The 21,938-nt window shown below is 48.7% G+C and overlaps 1 protein-coding gene across 3 annotated transcripts in view; it reads left to right on the top strand.

Moving 5' to 3' along the window:
- COBL (cordon-bleu WH2 repeat protein) overlaps positions 1-21,938 on the top strand; it is a 299,076-nt gene that overhangs the window by 264,199 nt on the left and 12,939 nt on the right. For all 3 annotated transcript variants that reach the window (XM_027540263.1, XM_027540264.1, XM_027540262.1), the window contains 4 exons: positions 10,996-11,093; positions 12,298-14,132; positions 15,144-15,263; positions 15,925-16,185. In XM_027540263.1, the coding sequence (XP_027396064.1) occupies positions 10,996-11,093; positions 12,298-14,132; positions 15,144-15,263; positions 15,925-16,185 (2,314 nt within the window). The remainder of the gene's footprint in view (positions 1-10,995; positions 11,094-12,297; positions 14,133-15,143; positions 15,264-15,924; positions 16,186-21,938) is intronic.

The raw sequence follows: 21,938 nt of genomic DNA, 5'->3' as shown, positions 1-21,938 counted from the left end.
GGCCTGTTTGCAGAGGAAAATTATTTCATTTCCTTCATCATCCACTTAAATGTAAAGGAGAATAGCTTTCTAGTAATCTTCAGAAGTGTCTGGTTGTTTTGCATGAGGCTGGTACACCTTGAGCTCTATATCTGACACTAATCAGATATGTTACTTCGATCCCCAGGGATGCTCATGCAAGAGTCCTGGTGGATTTCCTGGCATTAACCCAGAGGTAAAATCTTGCTGACTTCCCTTCAAATATGATCATGTTGTCTGCTGCCACAGCCAGAATAATCACAGGGTCTTTGGAACCTGATGTTTTATTCAAACAGGGAGCCGGTCATGTTTATCTGTTCTCTTCTCTGGGGCGCTGCTGAATTTGAGAGTAATGTGGAGGGGAAGGAGGGGGTTCTGGACCCTCACATGCCCACATGGAATCCCACCACCAGGGACTAGTTGCCTGGCCTTTGTGGGTCCACTTAACTTTGCTGAGCCTCGAATTTTGCTTATACCTGTGCAGATACCGCCTTCTACCTGTCACAGGTGTGGTGGCTGCTGGGCACCTGTGTGTATGTTCAGTGCCTGTTGAATGACCATTGAGGGGACCCATTGACTAAATCATCACTGTTAATTTAGGAGCCGGAGCACCAGGAATTTTCATGGCACACCAACCTGCCAGTTTTAGGCTTCAGAGTCAAATGAGAATGACAACGATCTCTGAGGCCTGCTGCCCTGTCTGTCCTGTTCCTTTGTTTGCTCAGAGCCGGGATCAACTCTCCGCCCATTATTTTTCATAGGCTGTCTGTAGTTTTTCTTTTTAAAAACAAGAGTTATCTCCATTGACAAACCAGATGTACTCAGAGACTTCAGCAGGGTGTATCACATTTTTCTGTCCAAATGCATAACTTTATTTACTGATGTCAAGATTACTTAAAATCTGTGGCAACTATGTTAAGCAAGAGTTACAGACGCAGAGGTCACAGGGTGCAGGGAAAAGCACAAGTTTTCTCTAAAGAGTGCAAGCCCATGGCTTCCTTCAGTTGTTACCTTGAGAGATTATAGAGCCGCTGTGACTGGCTTTTGAAGAGAAGCCAGAAATCTAGATTTTTTTCTGTGAGGTCTCCCAAATTTTAAATCTTGGAAACCACTTCAAACATTCAGGGCCAAAAAAAAAACCCACATCTGTGTGCTGAGCGGGCAGGTCCAGATGTGGGCTTCACTGAGTGCTCGACACCTCAGCACGTCATGCTCTGCTCACTCATCTAGCAACTGCGGAGTCCCTGTGATGATCTGGGTATCTCCTGGGATCTATCTCTTGAAAAATAATTCTTCAGAATAAATTTTAGAACTTCTATATTCTCCCCTTGGAAGACAAGAGTATAGAGTCTCTTACAAATTCTGCAGCAAAGCAACCTGTGTGAATCCTACCTCTGCTCAGCCTCTGATGTCTTATAGAATAAGTTCTGCTAGCACCGTTTGGGAGATGCTGTCCTATGTCATCCTTTATACTATCATGCAGCATTTACACATATGCACCCCAGATAGAGAGGCTAGAGAAGGCATGCACTGCTCCTGATAAGTGGTGCCTCCAGGCATGTGCTGTTTGGTCCTGTCCACAGACTAGGGCATTGGAAGCCTGGCCAGCAAAAAGGCACTGAAGGCTGAAGGTGGAGGGGAGTTTGGCCAGACTGTCACAGGGGCTGACCAGTCCGGGTCAGAGACCATGTCAGGAGATTGTGTGTGATTCACAATGGAGCAGATGATTTCAGGTGTCCAGACTACTTCAATGAGAAGAGAACCTATGCTCGGGGCTTGACAGCCCAGAATCGAGCTGAAATAGTTGGAGAGCAGAGCCCGCTGCTGTTCACAGAGGTGTAGTCTTGACCTTGCCCCCCTAGAAAGGGCCCTGTGTTGGAGCTCTGCCCAGGAGCACACATCTTCAACGACTGAGAGATGCAGTAATAACAAAGACCATGATTTCTCACACTTGTGCCCCCAGGAGAAGATGGACAGGGCAACAGGGACAGACGTGTATTTGCTCAACCTGCCAGCCCCCCCTTCCTGTGCTGGATGCCCCTGGACCACCTTTAGAGAGGGTGGCCCCTTGAAGGAGATGGCACTCTGATCTCAGTGCCTCCTGCCACTCCCTGAATCCATCTCCTGGCTCCACCCTGCATGATTCTAACACCTGGTTACTGCAGCTCATCCTAAGGTGCCATTTGTGTTTATGTTCTTCCTGCAATGATCTAGAGCCTGGCTGTGATAGTGAGGCCTCTCGATCCTTGGAGTGCCAGGCCTCAGAGGCTCAGGAAACAGAAGTTACCCTTTGCTGTGACAGGCACAGCTGGGCCTCTCCAGGTGGGATGTGGGTTCTGATGGTGGTGAAGCCATCCCCAACAGACTCAAGTGCCCCAGCTTATAGAATCTCTGGCATGGGACCTGTCCCCAAGGGGAAATAAGGAGTGTTTGTGGCTTTCAACTTTGCCAGGGTGCCCTTTAGTACTGTCACCCCTCTGACACAGGGATTCGTTAAGTATTGGAAGGAACAGTGGAATATCCTTTGTGACCTGCAAAGACCCCATTTTGTAAGGTCTATAAAGTTCCAGTTGCTGGGCTGTTTCTCCGTCCTCTGCTGTCTGCTTTCTGTAGATAGCCCAGTCACCCAGACTCTTTGGGCTAGGGGTCCCACTTTGCCAAATTGGAGGCAAAGACTGCTGCAGAGCTTCTGCTGCCTGTCCAAGGAGAGCCTATGGTGTTGGCCTCAACTGAAAGCATTTTTCTTAAGCTATTCAGTCCAGTGACAAAGTGCATGGCTCCTGCTCATGCACTTGAATTTGAAGTCTCTGCTCCTTGAAGTCATGGCTACCCCTTCCTCAAGGGTAGCACTGGCTGGCCTCCAATTAATGCTGTGGCAGCAAAGATTTTGAATTGGAAAGTCTTGAGAATAAACACCCGTCTTCTAAAGAGAGCAAACACGAAAGCTTGGGAATGACTGGAGTACGCTTTGTGTGCTGTGATCTGAAAATGGTATGTTTTGCATCAAGTCCAGTTATAAATTTCATTGCAAAATAAATCTACGCTCTCAGTTCAAATTTGACTCAGCAAGTGGGACATCAAATTCAGAGTCTCCCTCTAAATGTATAACAGATAGTAAATAACCTCCCTCAGGAAGAATTCAGGCCACGTGGTGATGGCCCATCATCCTGAGGGCACCTAGGAGTGACCTCTTCACAGTCCCGCCCTGAGTAGGAGGCGTGATGCCCACATATGCTCTCCTTCCCAACGCATCTTTCCTTCATGTATGATGCAGGCCAACTCTCCTCATACTTACAGAGCAACTCAACATGAAGACTAGAAAGTCCATGGTCAGACTACCTGGCATCATATCTGCTCATTGCTGGTGGTGGTGCCCTGAGTCAGTGACTTGACCTCTCGCTTCTTAGAAGAATAGCCATGACCAACCTAGACAGTGTATTAAAAAGCAGAGACATCACTTTGCCAACAAAGGTTCATCTAGTCAAAGCTTTGATTTTTCCAGTAGTCATGTATGAATGTGAGAGTTGGACCATAAAGAAGGCTGAGCACCAAAGAATTGGTACTTTTAAACTATGGTGCTGGAGAAGACTCTTGAGAGTCCCTTCAACAGCAAGGAGATCAAATCAGTCCATCCTAAAGGAAATCAACCCTGAATATTCATTGGAAGGACTGATGCTGAAGCTAAAGCTCCAATACTTTGGCCATCTGATGTGAAGACCCAACTCATTGGTAAAGATTGAGGGAAAGAAGAGAAGGGGCAACAGAGGATGAGATGGTTGGATGGCATCACTGGCTCAATGGAAATGGGTTTGAGCAAACTCAAGGAGATGGTGATGGACAGGGAAGCCCGGCGTGCTGCGGTTCATGGGGTTGCAAAGAGTTGGACGTGACACAGCGACTGAACAACAACACAGTCGATCTACCAAGTTATGTCAGTTTCAGGCGATGATTCAGCTATACATTTATATCTGTTCTTTCTCATATGCTTTCCCCTTATTTTTTCCATATTTTGTCCCTTGTAGCTTATTACAAAACATCAAGTGTAGTTCCCTGTGCTATACAGTAGGCTCTTGTTGGTTATCTATTTTATGTATAGTGGTGTCTATATGTCAATCCGAAGCTCCTAATTTATCCCTCCTCCTCGTTCCCCACTTGGTAACTACATGTTTGTTTTCTGTGTCTGTGGGTCTTTTTCTGTTTTGTATATGAGTTAATTTATATCACCCTGTTTTTTTTTAGATTCCACACAGAAGTGATATCATGTGATAATTATCTTTGTCTAGTTTATGTTACTTAATATGATAATCTCTAGGTCCGTCCATGTTGCTGCAAAAGGCATTATTTCATTCTTCCTTAGGTGTCTGTCTCTGTCTATCTATCTATCTACCAAATCTTCTTTATCCATTCCTCTGTTGATGGACATCTAGGTTGCCTCCATAGTGTGGCTATTGTAAATAGTGCTGCAATGAACATTGGAGTACGTGCGTCTTCTTGAATTATGATTTTCTCTGGGTATATGCCCAGAAGGGGGATTACTGGGTCATATATTAACTCTGTTTTTCTATTTTAAAGACCCTCCGTGTTGTTCTCGGTAGTGGCTGCAACCAATTTACATCCCCGCCAACAGTGTAGGAGGGTTCCCTTTTCTCCACGTGCTCGCCAGCATTTACTGTTTGTAACCTTTTTGATGGTGGCCCTTCTGGCCTGTGTGAGGCGATGCCTAGTTGTAGTTCGGGGACGTGACCTCTCACTTCAGTTTTATTGTCAGCACAGTGGAGATCTGCGGTACCACCCCCTTAGAACGGTGCCTGACATATTGCTAGCCTTCAGAAATTGATGGCTGGTTTTATCGTTATTGTCGTTGATGTTGTTTATTTTAAACTGCCTGAGGAAGGACAGAAACTTGATTTGTTGAAGAATCCTTATAACTGTGTCTACCTCTGACCATCTGCCTGGGTTAACTATTTATAACATCTTGGTCTGAAAAGAAGCCATGCACACACATGCACACATTTGTGTGTAGCTAGATGGGGAGGTGGAGGGGGCAATGGCAACCCGCTCCAGTGTTCTTGCCTGCAGAATCCCATGGACAGAGGAGCCTGGGGGCTGCAGTCTATGGGGTCACAAAGTGTCGGCCACATCTGAACGACTAAACAGCAACAAGATGTTGAGAGAGACAGAGGGCTGTCACCTCCTACCTGCTTACAGGGATACTGGTGGAACTAGCACTCTTTCTAAATTCTCATATCCTAAAGGCAGTCTTGCTGGAATCAGGCAGTTCATCTCTCGGCATATCAATATTGTGAAACTCACTCCTGGGGTCTGTTTTGGGAACATTCGTTCCACAGGAATGCTATAAGGAGTAAATGAGAGAGATTGGGTAAGTGGGTATCAGGCTCTGTTTTTCAACAGTAGACCACACTGAAATCATGTTCAGAGCCTCAAAAGACAGAAGCTATAGCTTCTCTGGGGGAAGGGTGTCTCCTTTAAATGTCCACTGACCGCCCACCCTCCACCTAGCAGTCCCTAAGCTCCTTCTCAGCCCCCACCTCTTTGTGAGTGGTGGGCATGAGGGCTGTGGAAGAGAGCAACTGTGCCAGTGTCTGAAGGGTGGATGGTTTCAAGACATTTATGGAACTGAGCCTGTGCAGGTCGTGGGTGGAGGGACTAGAAACTGGCTCTGGTCCTGGCTAGAGATATTTTATACTTTCTAGAACTCTGCAACTTCCTACCTCTAGGAAGGAACTTTGTGACTCTAGCAGCATTTAGAAACATTCTATATATTCTAGATCCTAAAACCTTGTAACTATAGGAACTTTGTAACTATAAGAGCATTTAGAAACATTTTATACACTCTGGACCCTGAAACTTCCTGAACTGTGAGAACTCTGTCACCGCAGAAACATTTAGATATATTGTATACCTTCTAGAACACTGCAGTTTTGTAACTAAAGGATCTTTGTGCCAGCAAGAGCATTTAGAAGCATTTAATACCTTTCAGAATGCTAAAACTTTGTAACTATATTTAAAAACATTTAAGATGGGGGCAGGGAAGGGACTATACTGTGGGTACAGTGGCTACCATACTAATTAAAAAATTAATGTTAAAATATTTAATGGAAAGTAATCTTGCTTATTATTTTTCACCTTTTTAATGTGATTACAAGAAGATTTCAAATTACACATGTAGCTCATATTACATTTCTACTGGACACCATTGTTCTAGAACTCTGAAGCTTTGTAAATAGAAGGCCATTTGTACATGGAATGCGGAAGTTAAGCATATATGACTGTCATCAACTGTATATTTTCCCAGGCTTCTTGCCTTTAGTTTATCAAGTGATTGTTTTGAATTCCCATGGGTTGTTTTGGTTGTCGTCAGCAATTGAATTGCTAGCTGAAAAGGACATCTTTTTCCTCTCAGACTTTTTTTTTTTTTTTTTTTCCTGTGACTGGATAAATTATTTACAGAAGCTTTCCTAGCCACATCAAAAAGAAAATGATTTAATGTGCTGGCGTGGGGAAGGTCTGCACACACTCCTTTTTCTCTCTAATATAAAAAGGAAAAGAATGAAAGGCGCCTGTTTGCCTGGGCACTGATTTCACGCGTGCTGTTGGCTCTCCTGCGGGAGGGGGTGCCGAGCCCATCACGGCCCCTGACCCACCAAGGCAGCGGCCTGCTGCCCCCAGCCCCACGCCCCCCTGAGGCTGCTCCGCTTCCTGGGAGTGCTTCCAGTGGAAGCCGGCAGCACCGCCCTCTGTCCCCGTGGCGGTGTTCTCTGTGGAGTCACCTTCCGTGGGAGGAAAGGCTGCTGGTGATGTTTATTCAACACACGCAGCTGGTATCATAACCACTTGTTTGCCCTCGCTTTCTTGGTCTCAAGCCAAAACAAACTGTCAATAAGAAACCTATATTAGAAACCGGGGTGTGTGCTGGGCATGAGGAATGACACCCGGGAGAAAAACACCTGTGCAGCTGACTTTCAGCTAAAAAGAGGCCGTGGTGTTTCTGGCCAACTGTGCCTCTTTGGGACACATGCTAGGGCTCTCCTGCTAAGCCCGCAGAAGCTGCCCTTGGTACTCCCAGGGCCCCGGTGCTCCTAGCTTGTTCTTACAGGAAGAGAGGAAGGTTTATAGTCAGTTAGTAGACGTGGACGGGGTGGGGGAGGAACGAAAAGCGCATTCTGCTAAATCTCTCCTCCCTGAAGCTGTTATGTTTGAAAGCAAAATAGATACATTACCACTGGTATCTTTGGGCCAGAAAATCCATTCATGCAGAAGCCCAGAATCCAGAGAGTGGTGGCCCCCCTCTGCCTTGCATCAGGAGCGGCACCAGCTGCAGAAGTGAAGTGGTCACAGGCCTCGCCTTGCCCCACCCCAGCAGCCTTGGGAGAAGCACCAGTCGAGGACCTGGGTTCCCTCCCTCCAGAGCACTCCCAAGGCCAGTGGCTTCTGTCGGTGTCCACTCTCTCCTCCTGGACAAACAATGCCCCAGGGAATCAGGTCCACACTAAGGTGTCAGGAGCAAGAGTGGGCCAGAGGTGGATGGGGATGTCAGCACAGTGTAGAGTTGAGCGTCTGGGGAAAACCTCTGATTGTACAAGAGGCAGATGGAAGAAAGGGGTGAGCAAGACCGCTGAGCTAAGTGGAGGTCAGAGGACTAGATGTAGGGACCCCAGACTTCACAAGAGGGCCTGGATGGGAGGTGAGATGGGCAGGCAGAGAGCAGGTCTGAAGTTCTGAGCCTGGGGCTTGGCCACTGATGGTTTGACAGGGCGGCTCAGGCCAGCGTGTGGGTGGGAGGAGCATGGCGAAGGGCTAGCTCAGGCCCTGCTGTAGTGCCTCCTTGAGGATTTATGGCTGTCACACAGTGCTTTAGGATCATCACTGGGACTGCTAGGCTCTCGACAGCAAAATAAAATTATAAACACAACATACTGTGTGTATTGGGCATGGTACAACAAACATGTAAACTGCTTTTCATAAAGGAATTAGTGCTCATTAGAGGGCTTCCTGGGTGGCGCTAGTGGTAAAGAGCCCACCTGCCCAGAGCAGGAGCTGCAGGAGACCTGGGTTCAGTCTCTGGGTGGGGAAGATCCCCTGGAGAAGGAAAGGGCAACCCACTCCAGTATTCTTGCCTGGAGAATCCCATGGACAGAGGAGCCTGGTGGGCTACAGTCCCTGGGGTTGTAAACAGTCGGACACGAGGAGGACCAAAGAATCATTTTAAATGTTGTCTTGTTTGAAAAAAATCACCTCATCACTCAAGCTGCCTTGTACCCAAAAGAGCATACTTCATAGGAGAAAGGATAAAATATTTGCCATAATCCATCCATTTCAACAAATCACACTGGCTGGTAGTGGTGTCTAGATTTCTGCATCATCCTTGTCTTCAGACACAGATTCCTTTTAGATCATCATGACCCTCCTGGATGGAGCTGAATGTCTTGATTTCTTCACATAACATGCGGGCTTCATCTGTGACCTGTGTTTCCACCCCCACATCATAATCCATATCAATGCAGTAGGGGAGGGAACTCCCTGCTGCCAGAAGCTGGAGACATCGCCCCATGAATACGATGAACATGGTGGTTCATATTTTCCTTCCACAGGATTATTAAGGCAAATTATCAGAAGAGAGGCTAATGAACCAAAGGTCCTACAAAGTTAAAACTATGTTTTTGCATCTTGATATACCTGTTTGCATTGCTTTCCAGTTTAAACCAGGAGCAACAAGTGTAAGAGTCTCAGATTCCTTGCATTTTCATCAGTTCAAGATGATTTTCATTCTCTAGTTTACCTTTTATAAAGTAATATCATCAGTGGACCTTTTCTCTTAAATTATTTTTAATTCATTTTCTTCTAAGAGTATATTATTTTATTTTTATTGAAGTATGGCTGATTTTGTTTAGTCACTAAGTCTTGCTTGACTCTTTGCGACCCTGTGGATTGCAGCATGCCAGGCTTCCCTGTCCTTCACTATCTTATGGAGTTTGCTCAGACTCATGTCCGTTGAATCAGAGATTCTATCCAACCATCTCCTCCTCTGTCACCTCCTCCTCCTGCTCTCAATCTTTCCCTGCCTCAGGGTCTTTTCCAATGAGTTGGCTCTTTAATCAAGTGGCCAAAGTATTGGAGCTTCAGCTTCAACATCAGTCCTTCCAGTGAATATTCAGGGTTAATTTCCTTTAGGATTGACTGGTTTGATCTCTATCATGATGTATTAGATGCAGATGTACAGTTAAGTAACTACACATATATATTTACTTATATATGTATAATATGCATATGATTGTATACATGTATAGAATTTAGTCACTCAGTCATGTCTGACTCTTTGCAACCTCATGGACTGTAGCCTGCCAGGCTCTTCTGTCCATGGGATTCTCCAGGCAAGAATACTGCAGTGAGTTGCTATTCCCTTCTCCAAGGGATCTTCCTGACCCAGGGATTGAATGATTGAACCTGGGTCTCCTGCAATGTGGGTAGATTCTTTACCATCTGAACCACCAGGAAAGCCCTCATACATACATACATACATGTATGTATGTATGTACATATACATTCTTTTTCAGATTCTTTTCCCTTATAGGTTATTATAAAATATTGAGTGTAATTCCATGTGCTATAGTTTTTAATTCTTATTGATATCATTCTATTCCCATAGAACAATGTGATTTTGCATACTTTGAAGGGAAGGCAAATACTCTGAAGGAAAAGTGTAGATATAATTTTGTCTGACTAGGCTTTAACCATTCTAGACAGGGAGCCAACCTTTGAAAAACACTATTTTCCATTTCAAATACTACTTTAGAGAGCCCTTACCATTCTTTTCTGCCATATACTTGATTGAATATATAACTTAAATTTATCTAAACCATCAAATTCTGTGGAAGAGAAAGATACAAGTTTAGTAAATGCATCCAATTAAGTCTTATGGCAAAGCAACAGGAAAGGCAAGTCTTGTGCCTCTGTGGTCGTCGTTAATTGGTCCATAGCCGCACGCATCTCAGCCAGGGCCCTTTGTCTGCCGTGTCAGAGGACATTAGCTGAGTTGGATCTGGAAGCCACTTCCTGGCTCCCAAAGGGACACAGTCACCAAGTAAGAAAGACTCATTTACCAGAACACAAGCTCTGCTATGTAAGTGAGGACGGTACAAAGCACATTTCATGCATCATTATCCCGGCCTGATTAGTAACAATGGAAACTGGCCCTTGAGTCTAACGATCAGCGGGAAAGACCTTCCGCTTTTGCAGAAGAGGAACAATCACCCTGTACATGTCTCTGTTCTTGGCACCATGAGACAAAAGAGACCAGAGCCTCTCCAAGGGCTGCTCTCAAATTGCTTTGGCAGCTGTTGTCTCATAGATGCTACTGTCCAGGGCTGGAGAGAAGCAAAGCCCAGCTCTCCTCAGCAGGTAGGGACATCTCCCTGGACACCCTGGTGGCAGGGCTGCGAGGCACCTGTGGACACAGCCGTGGCAGCCCTCCCAGGCTCAGGAGCCCCTGTGAGTAGGGACAGCTGCACTCTTAGCCTCTCAGCACATGGTCACTTCTCTGGGAAGTGGCGATCATGACCTTGATTGCCTTCTAACTGCTTGTGAGACTTCCCATGGGACGATCTGGGCAAAAGAACCCACGTGGGAAGGCTCACGGGGTGCAGGAGTTGCTTCCCTGCCCACCCTCCCCGACTCCAGTCACTGCCATGTGGGCGTGGGGAGGGGGCACGGCAGGAGGGGTGGTCACTGCTGCCCTGAAGTTCACTGTTGGAGTGGTCGTTGCTGTGCACCACACACACACACATATCCACACGCACACAGACACACACCACATCTGTCTCAGGCGTTCCAAGGACAGCAGTGCCTATGGAATGGCCTGACGTTAAGTTGTACCTGCCTCAGGTATTTCCAGAAAAGAGTCAGTTACATAAATAATGAGCTAAATGAATGCTCCCTTTTCTTCTTGGTTTTCCCTAGAAACAGAAAAGCTGCCCCAGCCTCACACGAGGATGAGGAAATATTCATGACTGGACAGTTCCAGAAAACCCTTGCAGAACTGGATGAAGACCTGGAAGGTAAGCACCGCCCCTCCTGCCTGGACGTCTCCGCCAGGGCCAGGCTCCCTGAGGGCTGTCAGGGTTGCTGACTGCACCGCGGTGACCACGTGCAGAAATGTGTGCAGAGATGTGGCTCCGAGAGAGGAAGGCCCAGGCTGGGGGCCAAGCACACAGGGAGCTCAGCTCCAGAAGGGGCCATGCACTGGGCGGCCAAACAGTGCCGAGGAAATGTCCGAGCAGGCGCCTACAGCCTGCTCTGAGTAATACTGATTCTGCACATTAAAAGTCTGCACACATGAACCAAAGAAGAAGTTCTCAGCCCTCGGATGATGTAGGGAGACACTGGGTGCCACTCTGGCAAACAGGCCTCTGGATTAAACCTCCCAGCCCATGAACTGCTAACATGTGGTCTGACTTTCAGTGAGGAACACAGCACACAGCATCTCCCCAGGGACCCCTGTTCCCGGGGGCGTCCCGGGGACTGCACTTCTGTGCACTTCTGTGTATCAGACAGAATAGTGTAAGGTCTGAGCAGATATAAACCAGCTCAGATACAAACCGGAAATCTTTCAAAGGCACACAGACTAGAAAGTAGATACAGGCCTTGCTTGACAACCAAATAAAACAAGGAGGAGGCAGATTCCAGAGCTGACCCAGCCTTTTGTCTGACTCACTTTTTCATTTTCTGTCCTCAAATGGGGTTGACAGAGCTAAGACACCTTTCTCAACCTTGGTCTGTCCCTCAGACCCTGCCTGCAGGCCCACTATGTCCTTTAGGGCTAATTATTGGGGGCTCAAGGCATTGTCACCTGCCTCTTAGGAAGCAGAACAAGAGCAACTTGACCCATAGATTCTGCGGTGCTCCTTGTGAACCAAATCAAGAGGAAAGTAAAAATCCCAAATCCACCTTCCCATCCTGCTCTGAGGTGGTGTTTACTGAGGGCTTGGACTTCAACATCAATTTGTAAGTAAAGATACTGGCAAAATGTGGTACCTCAGTGCCTGCCCCCAAGGCATCATGAATCTGCAGACACATCCTTGATTGGGTCCTGTGCACTGAGACTGGCTCTGGGCATGTGTAGACAACAACCCAAATGACACTAAATAACTTATACCAAAGGACCCTCAGGAGATGAAAATCAAGGTGGGATTTCACTGGTTAAGGGGTATCAGAATCATCCAAGTGGGCTCTGCCTGTGACCTGAGTTGTGCTTCTTTGCAGAAATGGAAGAAAGCTACGAAGCCGACACAGGCCCCCTCGCCAACTCCATACATGGCATGTCCACCCCCCATGGTGACCCTGAGGCAGTCCCGGTGACGTTCATAGGGGAGGTTCTGGACGATCCCGTGGACTCAGGCGTGTTTTCCAATAGAAACAACAACGCCGGCTCCTCCGACTTGGGGAGCACAGCCGACAGTAAGGCTCAGCCACCACCTCACCAGGCCGAGTGCCCCCAGCAGCACAGCCAGAGGCGGGCAGCAGGGCCCAGCTCACCAGCTCCTTCCCGGGAGCCTGAGAGAGAGGTCAGGTCAGCCTTGACCAACACCTGGAAGGAGGTGGATCCCAGGAAGATGGAGCCCACGGCGAGTTCTGCTTCAGCGCTTCACACTCACCACTGGAATGGGAAGGAGGAAGGCAGGGCACCTGTTTCTGCTCACAGCGGGGGGACCCCAGCCCCTGGAAGGGTGATCCCACAGCTGGGGAAGGAAAAGGCAAGCGATGGTAAAGGTGATATCTCAACACTACCGCCATGGCATCAACGAGGCCAACACCCAGCGGGGAGTTATGGCCTTAAATATGGCCTCACAACTTATAAAATTGTCCCTCCGAAGTCAGAGATGAAATGCTATGACCGGGGGGCATCTCTCTCCGTGGGTGCCATTAAGATCGATGAGCTGGGGAACCTGGTGAGCCCCCACGTGCATACCGGCAGGACTGTAGTCCCCTCATCGCCCACTCTGGAGGCAGAAACCCCACCCATTGGAAAAGTCAAAGAATTCTGGAGATCCAATTCTATAGAGAAGCACTCTGGCCGGCCCATGGAGAGGCCCAAGAGGACCCCCACCCCCACCACCCCCACGAATCTGCAACCTCAGGAAAGCAGACTGAGAGGCGAGCCCACCTCCCCAGACCCCCAGGGAACACTGCCCGGGCCCCAGTCCCCACACTCGGAAGATGGGAGAGCTGTGGGGGAGGGGAGAAGCTGGCCACCCCCAGCAGCCACTCGCCCCCTCCAAGTGCCAGCAGCTAACCCCGCGGAAGTCCCGTTTCTCAAACCTCAGAGGAGAACATCCAGTCAGTACATGGCCTCTGCCATTGCCAAGCGGATAGGGACCCCAAAAGTCCACAGTGATGCGGGGAGGAGACAGGATAACACCCAGAGGACGTATGAAGGCACAGCACCAGAGCCAGTGGTAGCACCTCCTGTGGTGAAGGACAGTACCACCCCCAGCCCAAACCCAGGGACGGGCATTCGTCGTGAGGGGGAGGAATCGACGGCAGGACCCCATCCTGGATGGCAAGTCAGCAGCCCTTACAGGAAGCTGTCTGCTCAAGACTACCGGTCTGGCATCCACAGAAATTCCCATGGCTCACTAGTCACAGCTGCACAACGGGACCAGGCTTCTGTGGGACAGAGCAGTGGTCTCAGTGGAGAGCAAAACATAAGGACACACAGGACCGACTCAGCATCCGACCCCAAGTACAAGTCTGACGGCCTGAGTCCCTCACGCCTTCACTCAGGAGATGATCAGACTTCAGGCAGCACCCTGGTGAATGGCTCCCGGTGGGTCCCCATCCACAGCGAGCCTCCTTGCTCTCCAAGAGTGTCAGATACAAATGGCCGGGCTGGACAGGAGCCCCCACAACGGGAGGAAAAGCCCAGTTTGTTAAGCACAGGTGCACTTGAAGCTGATGGTACACTGCCAGCCAGCATCTTCGGGCCAAAGAAGAAATTCAGGCCTGTGGTCCAGAGGCCGGCTCCGAAAGACACATCCCTGCACAGCGCCTTGATGGAGGCCATCCACTCAGCAGGAGGCAAGGACAGGCTCCGCAAGGTGAAGTTACTGGTTGGCTTCTGCCTCAGGGACGGCCTCTCCCCCACACCCACTCAGACACAGATCTTAGGTGACATCAGAGGAGGGGGACCAGGCTAGGGATGAGGGTGACTGCACGGCTTAATTTTACCTGGATTTCCATCTCCCTGCCTATGGAGTTATTTAAATAGAACCACCAAGGAGACAAAACTGATGACTTTGGTTTGCCCACACTGCCTTTAAGGCTCTTGACTGCCCTGGGGAAAGGTGTCAGCAATACATCCTTGTGTGGGCACGGGGGAGTGGAGGGATGGGGTGGGGTGCCGGCTTGGGGAGGGATCATCCATAACTGGTCCTTGAGCCTGGAGGGGAAGATGGAGAGTCAGGCTGAGGCCCTGCCCCCTATCACCCTGCATTTTCAGCAGTGGTGGGCTGAAGCCTTGGGGAAAATTTTATGACACCTGCCCCCCATGTAGGAATTTATCACCTTGCAAATGTTATTTAACAGCTACCCTGACACTGATGGTTAGAAACTGTTTCTTTCATTTTGCCACTGAGGAAAGAGGGAGATGACATTTGGGGAGGGTGATCACCCTGTGCCTCCCCAAATACATAGCTTTTGATTTCTGTATTTTGTTGCTGTTGTTTCATCGCTCAGTCATGTCTGACTCTTCGTGACCCCATGGACTCTCATCCAACAGGCTCCTCTGTCCATGAGATTTCCCAGGCAAGAATACTGGAGTGGGTATTCCCTTCTCCAGGGGATCTTCCCCACTCAGGGATCAAACCTGCATCTCCTGCATTGCCAGGCAGATTCTAGCTGAGCCACCAGGGAAGCCCCTTAATTTTTATATAGTGTGAGGTCAATCCAGAACTGCACCTTGATAATTCTACCTTCTAACAGACAGAGATGATAAAACTGACCCTGCAGGCCTGACCTGATAACTATAGGCTTTCTTGTGTACTGCCTTATAGTCATCATTTCCCTGTCACCCAAGTGACAGAAGTTGACGTCATTAATAAATATTCTAGATTCCAGAACCCGGCTCAAAGGGAGGGCCAAAGAAACCATCCTACACTGAGGCAGACGGCGAGCGCTCAGCCCTCCTGGCGGCCATACGTGGCCACAGCGGGACCTGCAGCCTGAGGAAGGTGAGAGGGGGCCCCAGACACACACCCACCCACCACAGTGACCCCCGGAAAACTGCACAAGCCAGGGCGACCCTCCAATTCCCTAAGCGATGCTAAGTCATCACTGGAGTGGCCAGCCGGGCTGCGGGAGAGGCCCTGAGGGCCAGCCTCTCCTGAAGGCGCTAGCGTTTCCTGTACACTTGTGCCTGCACCTCCCCACACTCCCAGGACACAGAGCGGGCTGCAGGGCTGGGTCACCCAGCAGCAGAGGCAGTGGCCACTCAGCTCCAGGATGGAGCTGCTACCTGCTGGGGCTGGTGTGACACAGTCGCAGGACTACCCAGACTTGAGCTTGGGGACAGAGGGTCATGCACCTTCCGCAGCCAGAATCCGGGGAAAAACCGGGTGGGCACCTTCCTCTCCGTGTTTGGAGGCGGGTCCTTCCCACCAGTTGGCTGTTGCTGTGTGTGTGCGGCCTCAGGGTCTGTCCAGGCAGGCCCAGGTGAGGTAGGAGGGCAGGGGTCTCAGGAGGGCAGCCCTGCTCCCTGCCAGCAGTCACTTACCTGACAGAGAGCCCCAGGATGGGGAGAAGACACGGCCCCTGGGTTTTTTCAGGGTCTGAAAAGCACTGCCTCTTGGAAAGGACATTTGGGACCCTGTCATTTCACCGTCTCGTTGCTAGGTCACGTCCTCTGCCTCTGAGGAGCTCCAGAGCCTCCGCGATGCCGCGCTGTCTGCACATGGGCCAGACCCCTCGCGGGTAGAAGACCTTGGGGTCCAGTCCCAGCCGCCCCCGCCCCCACCCACTCCGGTTACCCAGGCGCCCACCTCATCCTGGTCAGCGTCGAGGTCCAGCGAGGGCCCCCTCGGCAACCCGCTGGACGCCAGACAGGCCTTGATGGACGCCATCCGCTCCGGCACCGGAGCCGCAAGGCTGAGAAAGGTGAGGGTGTGAGACGGCGCGTGCGCGCTCTCTTGGGCTGTGGGAGGCCCAGGTCACCCCAATCCCCTCTGCTCCCCCTCCGTCCATCTGCGATGCATCCTGCGGGGCCCTGGTTGGGGTCCAGGCGACAGCATTCGTTTGGAAAATTACTGTTTCTGCAGTCCCTTGGGCGGAGCACACGTTTCTGGTTTTTCTGCAGTTTCTGCTCTATCCTGTTTTCTGTTTGGTCTGAACGTATCGCCTACCTGGTCCCTCAAAGCAGTGGATTTTGTGGGGTCCAATGTAGGGTTCCCAAATTTTAAGGACTTTGATTAGGTAGGTTTTGAGATCTGCTTTAACTCCAAAATGATTCTGTGGATGGACTGATATTCTTTCCCTGCCCATTTCTAGTGGGTGGGAAGTTAGGCTAATCATAGGGAAGTGGTGACAGGTATTACTTTAAAAGAGATCATTTCCAGATCCTAAGCTTAAGTCCTCACGTGTCCCTGAAGAGGTCAGTACTATGATTATTCTCATTTTACATAAAAAGTGAATGAGGCTCAGAAAACCTGAGTAACGTGGTCTTGGTCACATAGGGCTGGACCTGGTGGGCACAGAAGGCCCTCAGAATGAAGGAGAGCAGCTGGCCCACGAGACGGGTGAGCCACTTCCACGGAGGAGGGCAGGCGCTGCTGAAAAATTTCCCACAAGGAGCCTAGGGCAGCAAGGAGGGCATGAAAGGCTCCCATAGGCAGCACAGCGGAAGGCAGTCCTCACTAAGGCCGGGATGCTGTTGCAGCCTGGGCTGGTGTGGCCTTAGCACACTGACTGGGAGCCTCCCTGGGGCCACAGGCACAGCTCTCGGGTAGGCCCCAGAGTGTGTCCCTGGTGCTGGACAGGTGTCCCCAGCTGTGCTCTGTGGCCCTAACAGGGACCCAAGACATCAGGTAGGGAGAATGCTAAGGGCACTCCATTTACCGAAAGCTCAGCCCTGCCTCAGGATGCTGGGAGAAGAAACTGCACTTAATCTCTTGGCCTTGGATGCCAGACTGTCCTCTGGATGCCGGGGATGGGGGGAGTGGGGGGGCAGTTAAAATTGTTGAGGGCTTTCAGTTTGTTTTTACTTGTTTCCATTTCTCCATAATTTATATCTTGATGAGCTTAGTGCTTTATTACATGAAATGAGGGAAAGTGAAGACATCGGGGTGAATGACTAAGTAAGCGTCCTAACAGTTAGACCTTGCAGACGCTGATGAAGACAGCTCTGTAATTCAAACCTGAGACAATCTCTCTCCTCCATCCGTGTCTCAACATCAAAATGAAAGTAAGGGCCAGTCATGGGTCAGAATGGCCAACATCAAAAAGTCTACAAAAAACAAATGCTGGAGAGGGTGTGGAGAAAAAGGAACCCTCTTACACTGTTGGGGGGAATGTAAATTAGTGTAGCCACTGTGGAGAAGAGTATAGAGTTCCCTTTAAAAATATTTTTTAAAGTTTTTTTCAAAAAAATAGAAATACCATATGATTCAGCATTCCCACTCCTGAGTATATATCTGGAGAAGACAAAAATTCTAGTTCAGAAAGCTATATGCACCCAAATGTTCACAGCAGCACTATTTACAGTTACCAAGACATGGAAGCAACTTAAGTGTCCATCAACAGATGAATGGATAGCAAAGATGTGGTGCACATACACACTGGAATACTACTCAGCTATGAAAAAGAATGAAATGATGCCAATTGCACAGCATGGATGGACCTTCACTTATCATACTAAGTAATTCAGATAGAGAAAGACAAATATTGTATGGATATCACATATGCAAAATCTAAAAAAATAAAGGACACGAACTTATTTACAAAACATAAACAGATACACAGACATAGAAAACAAACTTATGGTTACAAAGGGAAAAGTAGAGGATGGGAGTTTGAGACTGACATATGCACACTGCTGCTTTTGCTGCTAAGTCGCTTCAGTCGTGTCCAACTCTGTGTGACACCAGAGACGGCAGCCCACCAGGCTCCCCCATCCCTGGGGTTCTCCAGGCAAGAACACTGGAGTGGGTTGCCATTTCCTTCTCCAGTGCATAAAAGTGAAACATGAAAGTGAAGTCGCTCAGTCATGTCCAACTCCTAGCGACCCCATTGGCTGCAGCCTACCAGGCTCCTCCGTCCATGGGATTTTCCAGGCAAGAGTACTACTGTATATAAAATAGGTAATCAACAAGGACTTATTGTATAGCACAGGGAACTATATTCATTATCTTAGCATATAGTATATATGTATATAGTATATATATATATATATACATATATAGTATATATGTATATAGTATATATATGTATATATACATATATATATATACACATATATAGTATATATATGTATATAGTATATATATATATATATACATATATAGTATATATGTATATAGTATATATATATAAGATATATATATATCTTAGCATATAGTATTCATTATCGTAGCATATAGTATATATGTATATAGTAGCATATAGTATATATGTATATAGTATATATATATATATATATATACATATATAGTATATATGTATATAGTATATATATGTATATATACATATATATATATATACATATATAGTATATATATGTATATAGTGTATATATATATATATATACATATATGGTATATATGTATATAGTATATATATATAAGATATATATATATCTTAGCATATAGTATTCATTATCGTAGCATATAGTCAAAAATAATCTGAAAAAGTAGCCATGGTGGGAGGCCTTGGTGACTCAGCAGTAAAGAATCCACCCACAGTGCAGCAGGTGTGGGTGTGATCCCTGGGTCAGGAAGATGCCCTGGAGGAGGAAATGGCTACACACTTCAGTATTCTTGCCTGGAGAATCCCATGGACAGAGGAGCCTGGTGAGCTACAGTCCATAGGGTCACAAAAGAGTTGGAAATGACTGAAGTGACTGAGAATGCACGCATTTATATCTATATCTATATCTCTATGTGTATATATACCTGAGTCACTTTGCTGTACACCTGAAGCTAACATAATATTGTTAATCAACTATAGTTCAAAGAAAGAAAGTGCCAGTGGTTCCCAGAGAATCCAAAGCAACACAGCCGGTTCTCAACCCTGATGGTTCAGCTGGTCCCTGGGAACAATTTAAGAGTTTCTGAAAACATTGTTTTCAAAGTGAAATCCACAAGACATCTTCATCCTGTGGTTGTAGATTTTTCAGAGGTTTGAGCCTACAAATCTGCAATTTTACCAAATCACTTTCCATTGAGGTTTGAGATCATTATCTGTGTCATTTGAGTTTTGATACAGTTTGAATACCGCTGAATATGAAGGCTGTACTTATTTCTCCTATACTCATATTCTCATTGACTGATTTTGGATGGTTTCAGATAGCTGTTCCTCTCCCCACATCTGGCAGGAGTCCTAAGGAATAGGGGCACTGAGAGAAATCTTGCCACCCATGCCACCTTGAACCTCAGGCTTTCTCTGTCTTAGAGTGTGCACAAGGGCCTTCCAGAAAGGAAGGGGAAAAAATCAAATTTGGGAATTGTCTGAAAAAGCAGAGGAAGCTATTTGTGCTAATGGGAAAGAAAGTAGGGGAAAATGCAAGGGCGGTGGGAGAAAGGGCTGGGACCAGGTGGGGCCTGCTGGGTGGCAGGTGGGGATGCAGGGAGAGTGTGTGTCCACGCAGCAAGCAGCACAGCCTGGGGGGCTAACAGAAAGAGCCACGGGAGGCCCAGGCCTGGCCGCTGCTCATCACCATCTCAGCTTCCTAGCAGCTGCTTGAGATGGCAGTCAGAAGCCCACATTTTATTTGTTTCTTGGATTAATCTAAGTGTTGGGACCTGCCTTCTCCATCCTGGAAGGGTTGAGGCAGTGAGTCTGGTGCATCTGAGATTTTGATGCCCAGAGCAGTTTAAGAGATGCCCCTAGGCTGACAGCCAGGCCCCAGATGAGAGGGTGAAGATGACCTGGGAGACCCTGACCATTTGCTCAGTGCCGCACACCTTACCTGGAGGCCGCAGAGCTGAGTGACGGGACTGTGTAGGTCACTGCTCTACGCAGTAAGCCAGGCCTCTCACTGGCAGTCTGCATCTCCCGTTCCTGTAAGCCCTGAAGGACATGTGACTTAGGAAGTCAGGACCATCCATCCACCCTGCAGCCTCGGCTCAGCCTCCATCAGGGACGCACAGGGCAGCTGAGACAGTCTGGCCTCACCTGGAACCAGTGGTTGTCCTCCCAGAGGCACACACCTGACCTCCTTTTCAAGCAGCTTCCCCCCACCATTGGTGTGGCGCAGCAGACCTGTGACACCAGGGGACACGCATGCAGCTCAGCTGACCAGGGCCAGCTGGGCCTTCCGAGGAGCCTGGCTTGGCAGCGCTTCTCTGCAGGCACGGGCTGTGGAGGTCTTTGTGACTTCGCATCAGATGCACTTTCGTACATGTTCTGACACTTGCTCCTCAAGTCATTTGAGCTTTGCCTCTTCAGCCTTCTTTCACCATTCAGGCTTTTAAAGTTGCATAACCTTGAGGAAAAGATGCAAAGCGCCGGGCTCCGGGACTCATGCCATGTGGCCTGTGCTGTCTGTGGGTTCTCAGTATGAGCAGATGCTCCTTTGTCCTGGGTGTTCAGTGACACTTCAGGATGCATGTAGCAAGGACAGCATCCTGGACTGAGGGTGCTCCCTACTCTGCTGGGTAATGTGAGGGGCTGCAGTGCCTGAGGCCACCTCCTCCAGTACAAGCAGGGTATCTGACCCTGCTGGGAGGGTGTTCGGGGACCAGACTCTTACTGCTAAACACAGGCACAGTGACTCACCCTCCTGGAACACATTTTGCGCTGGCAATGATGCTGCTTATGCTAAAAGGCAAGAGGGTAGCTTTGATGTAGGGGGAATCATTCCCTTAGAAGCGAGTTGGCCATTTTTCAGGGTGATTGGAAGTCCATTTGCCTCCCTCCATGGTATGTAGTGAACACCTCTGACTCTGTGTCTATGAGTGTCAGAGCCACGCCTGCTTTGTCTTTCCTCCAGCCCCAGGTGACAGCATCCTTGGCTTTGCTCAGTCTGCTGTCCCATCCGCAGTAGACATGGCTCTCCTATCTTGAGTGCAAGGCTCAGACCCTGGACTGTGCCCCCCGCCCACCTCCCAGTACACTTCTGCCTTCCACTCCATCCTGAATTCATATTCATGGTGAAACTGTGCCCATCCGGTCGGACAGTCTTTGTCAGTCTGCTTTGAATGCATCCTTTCAGAGGTTCTGGGATGGACAGCAAGTGCCCTTTTAATCTGTGTTTATATTTAAAACATTCACACATCCAGCTATTCATCCACAAGCATTTCCTGAGAACCCACCAGAGTCCAGGATCGCAGTAGCTGCTCTGGATAGAGACATGAATGAAGCATTGTCTGTGCTCTTGGGGGTTATCAACCAGGAGTAGAGAAAGAGGGGGTTTGTCCTTCGCCTTAGCCTTAGGGACATCTCCTAAAGTGAGGGACCTGGTGAAAGCCCCAAGGCCTTTTCTTTGTGTGTCCCAGCAGTCCTCTACGGAGGGCCAAGAGTGAGCACCTCCTCCGTTATGCTTCTGGGCGGGAACACTGCAGCTTCCAGCCCACAGATGGGAAGGCGGGGCACAGGTGTCCTGCGGCCTTTTCCCCAGCCTTAACCAGGTCAGGGCCGCTGCTGGCCCAGACCCCAGGGCAGTCCAGCCCGGGTGGCCAGCCTCTGGGAATGCCTTA

The sequence above is a fragment of the Bos indicus x Bos taurus genome, chromosome 4 (genome assembly GCF_003369695.1).
Source record: "Bos indicus x Bos taurus breed Angus x Brahman F1 hybrid chromosome 4, Bos_hybrid_MaternalHap_v2.0, whole genome shotgun sequence".
Classification (NCBI taxonomy): domain Eukaryota; kingdom Metazoa; phylum Chordata; class Mammalia; order Artiodactyla; family Bovidae; genus Bos; species Bos indicus x Bos taurus.
Note: the sequence above shows the minus strand (reverse complement) of the source record. Positions and strands in the feature narration are given on the sequence as shown.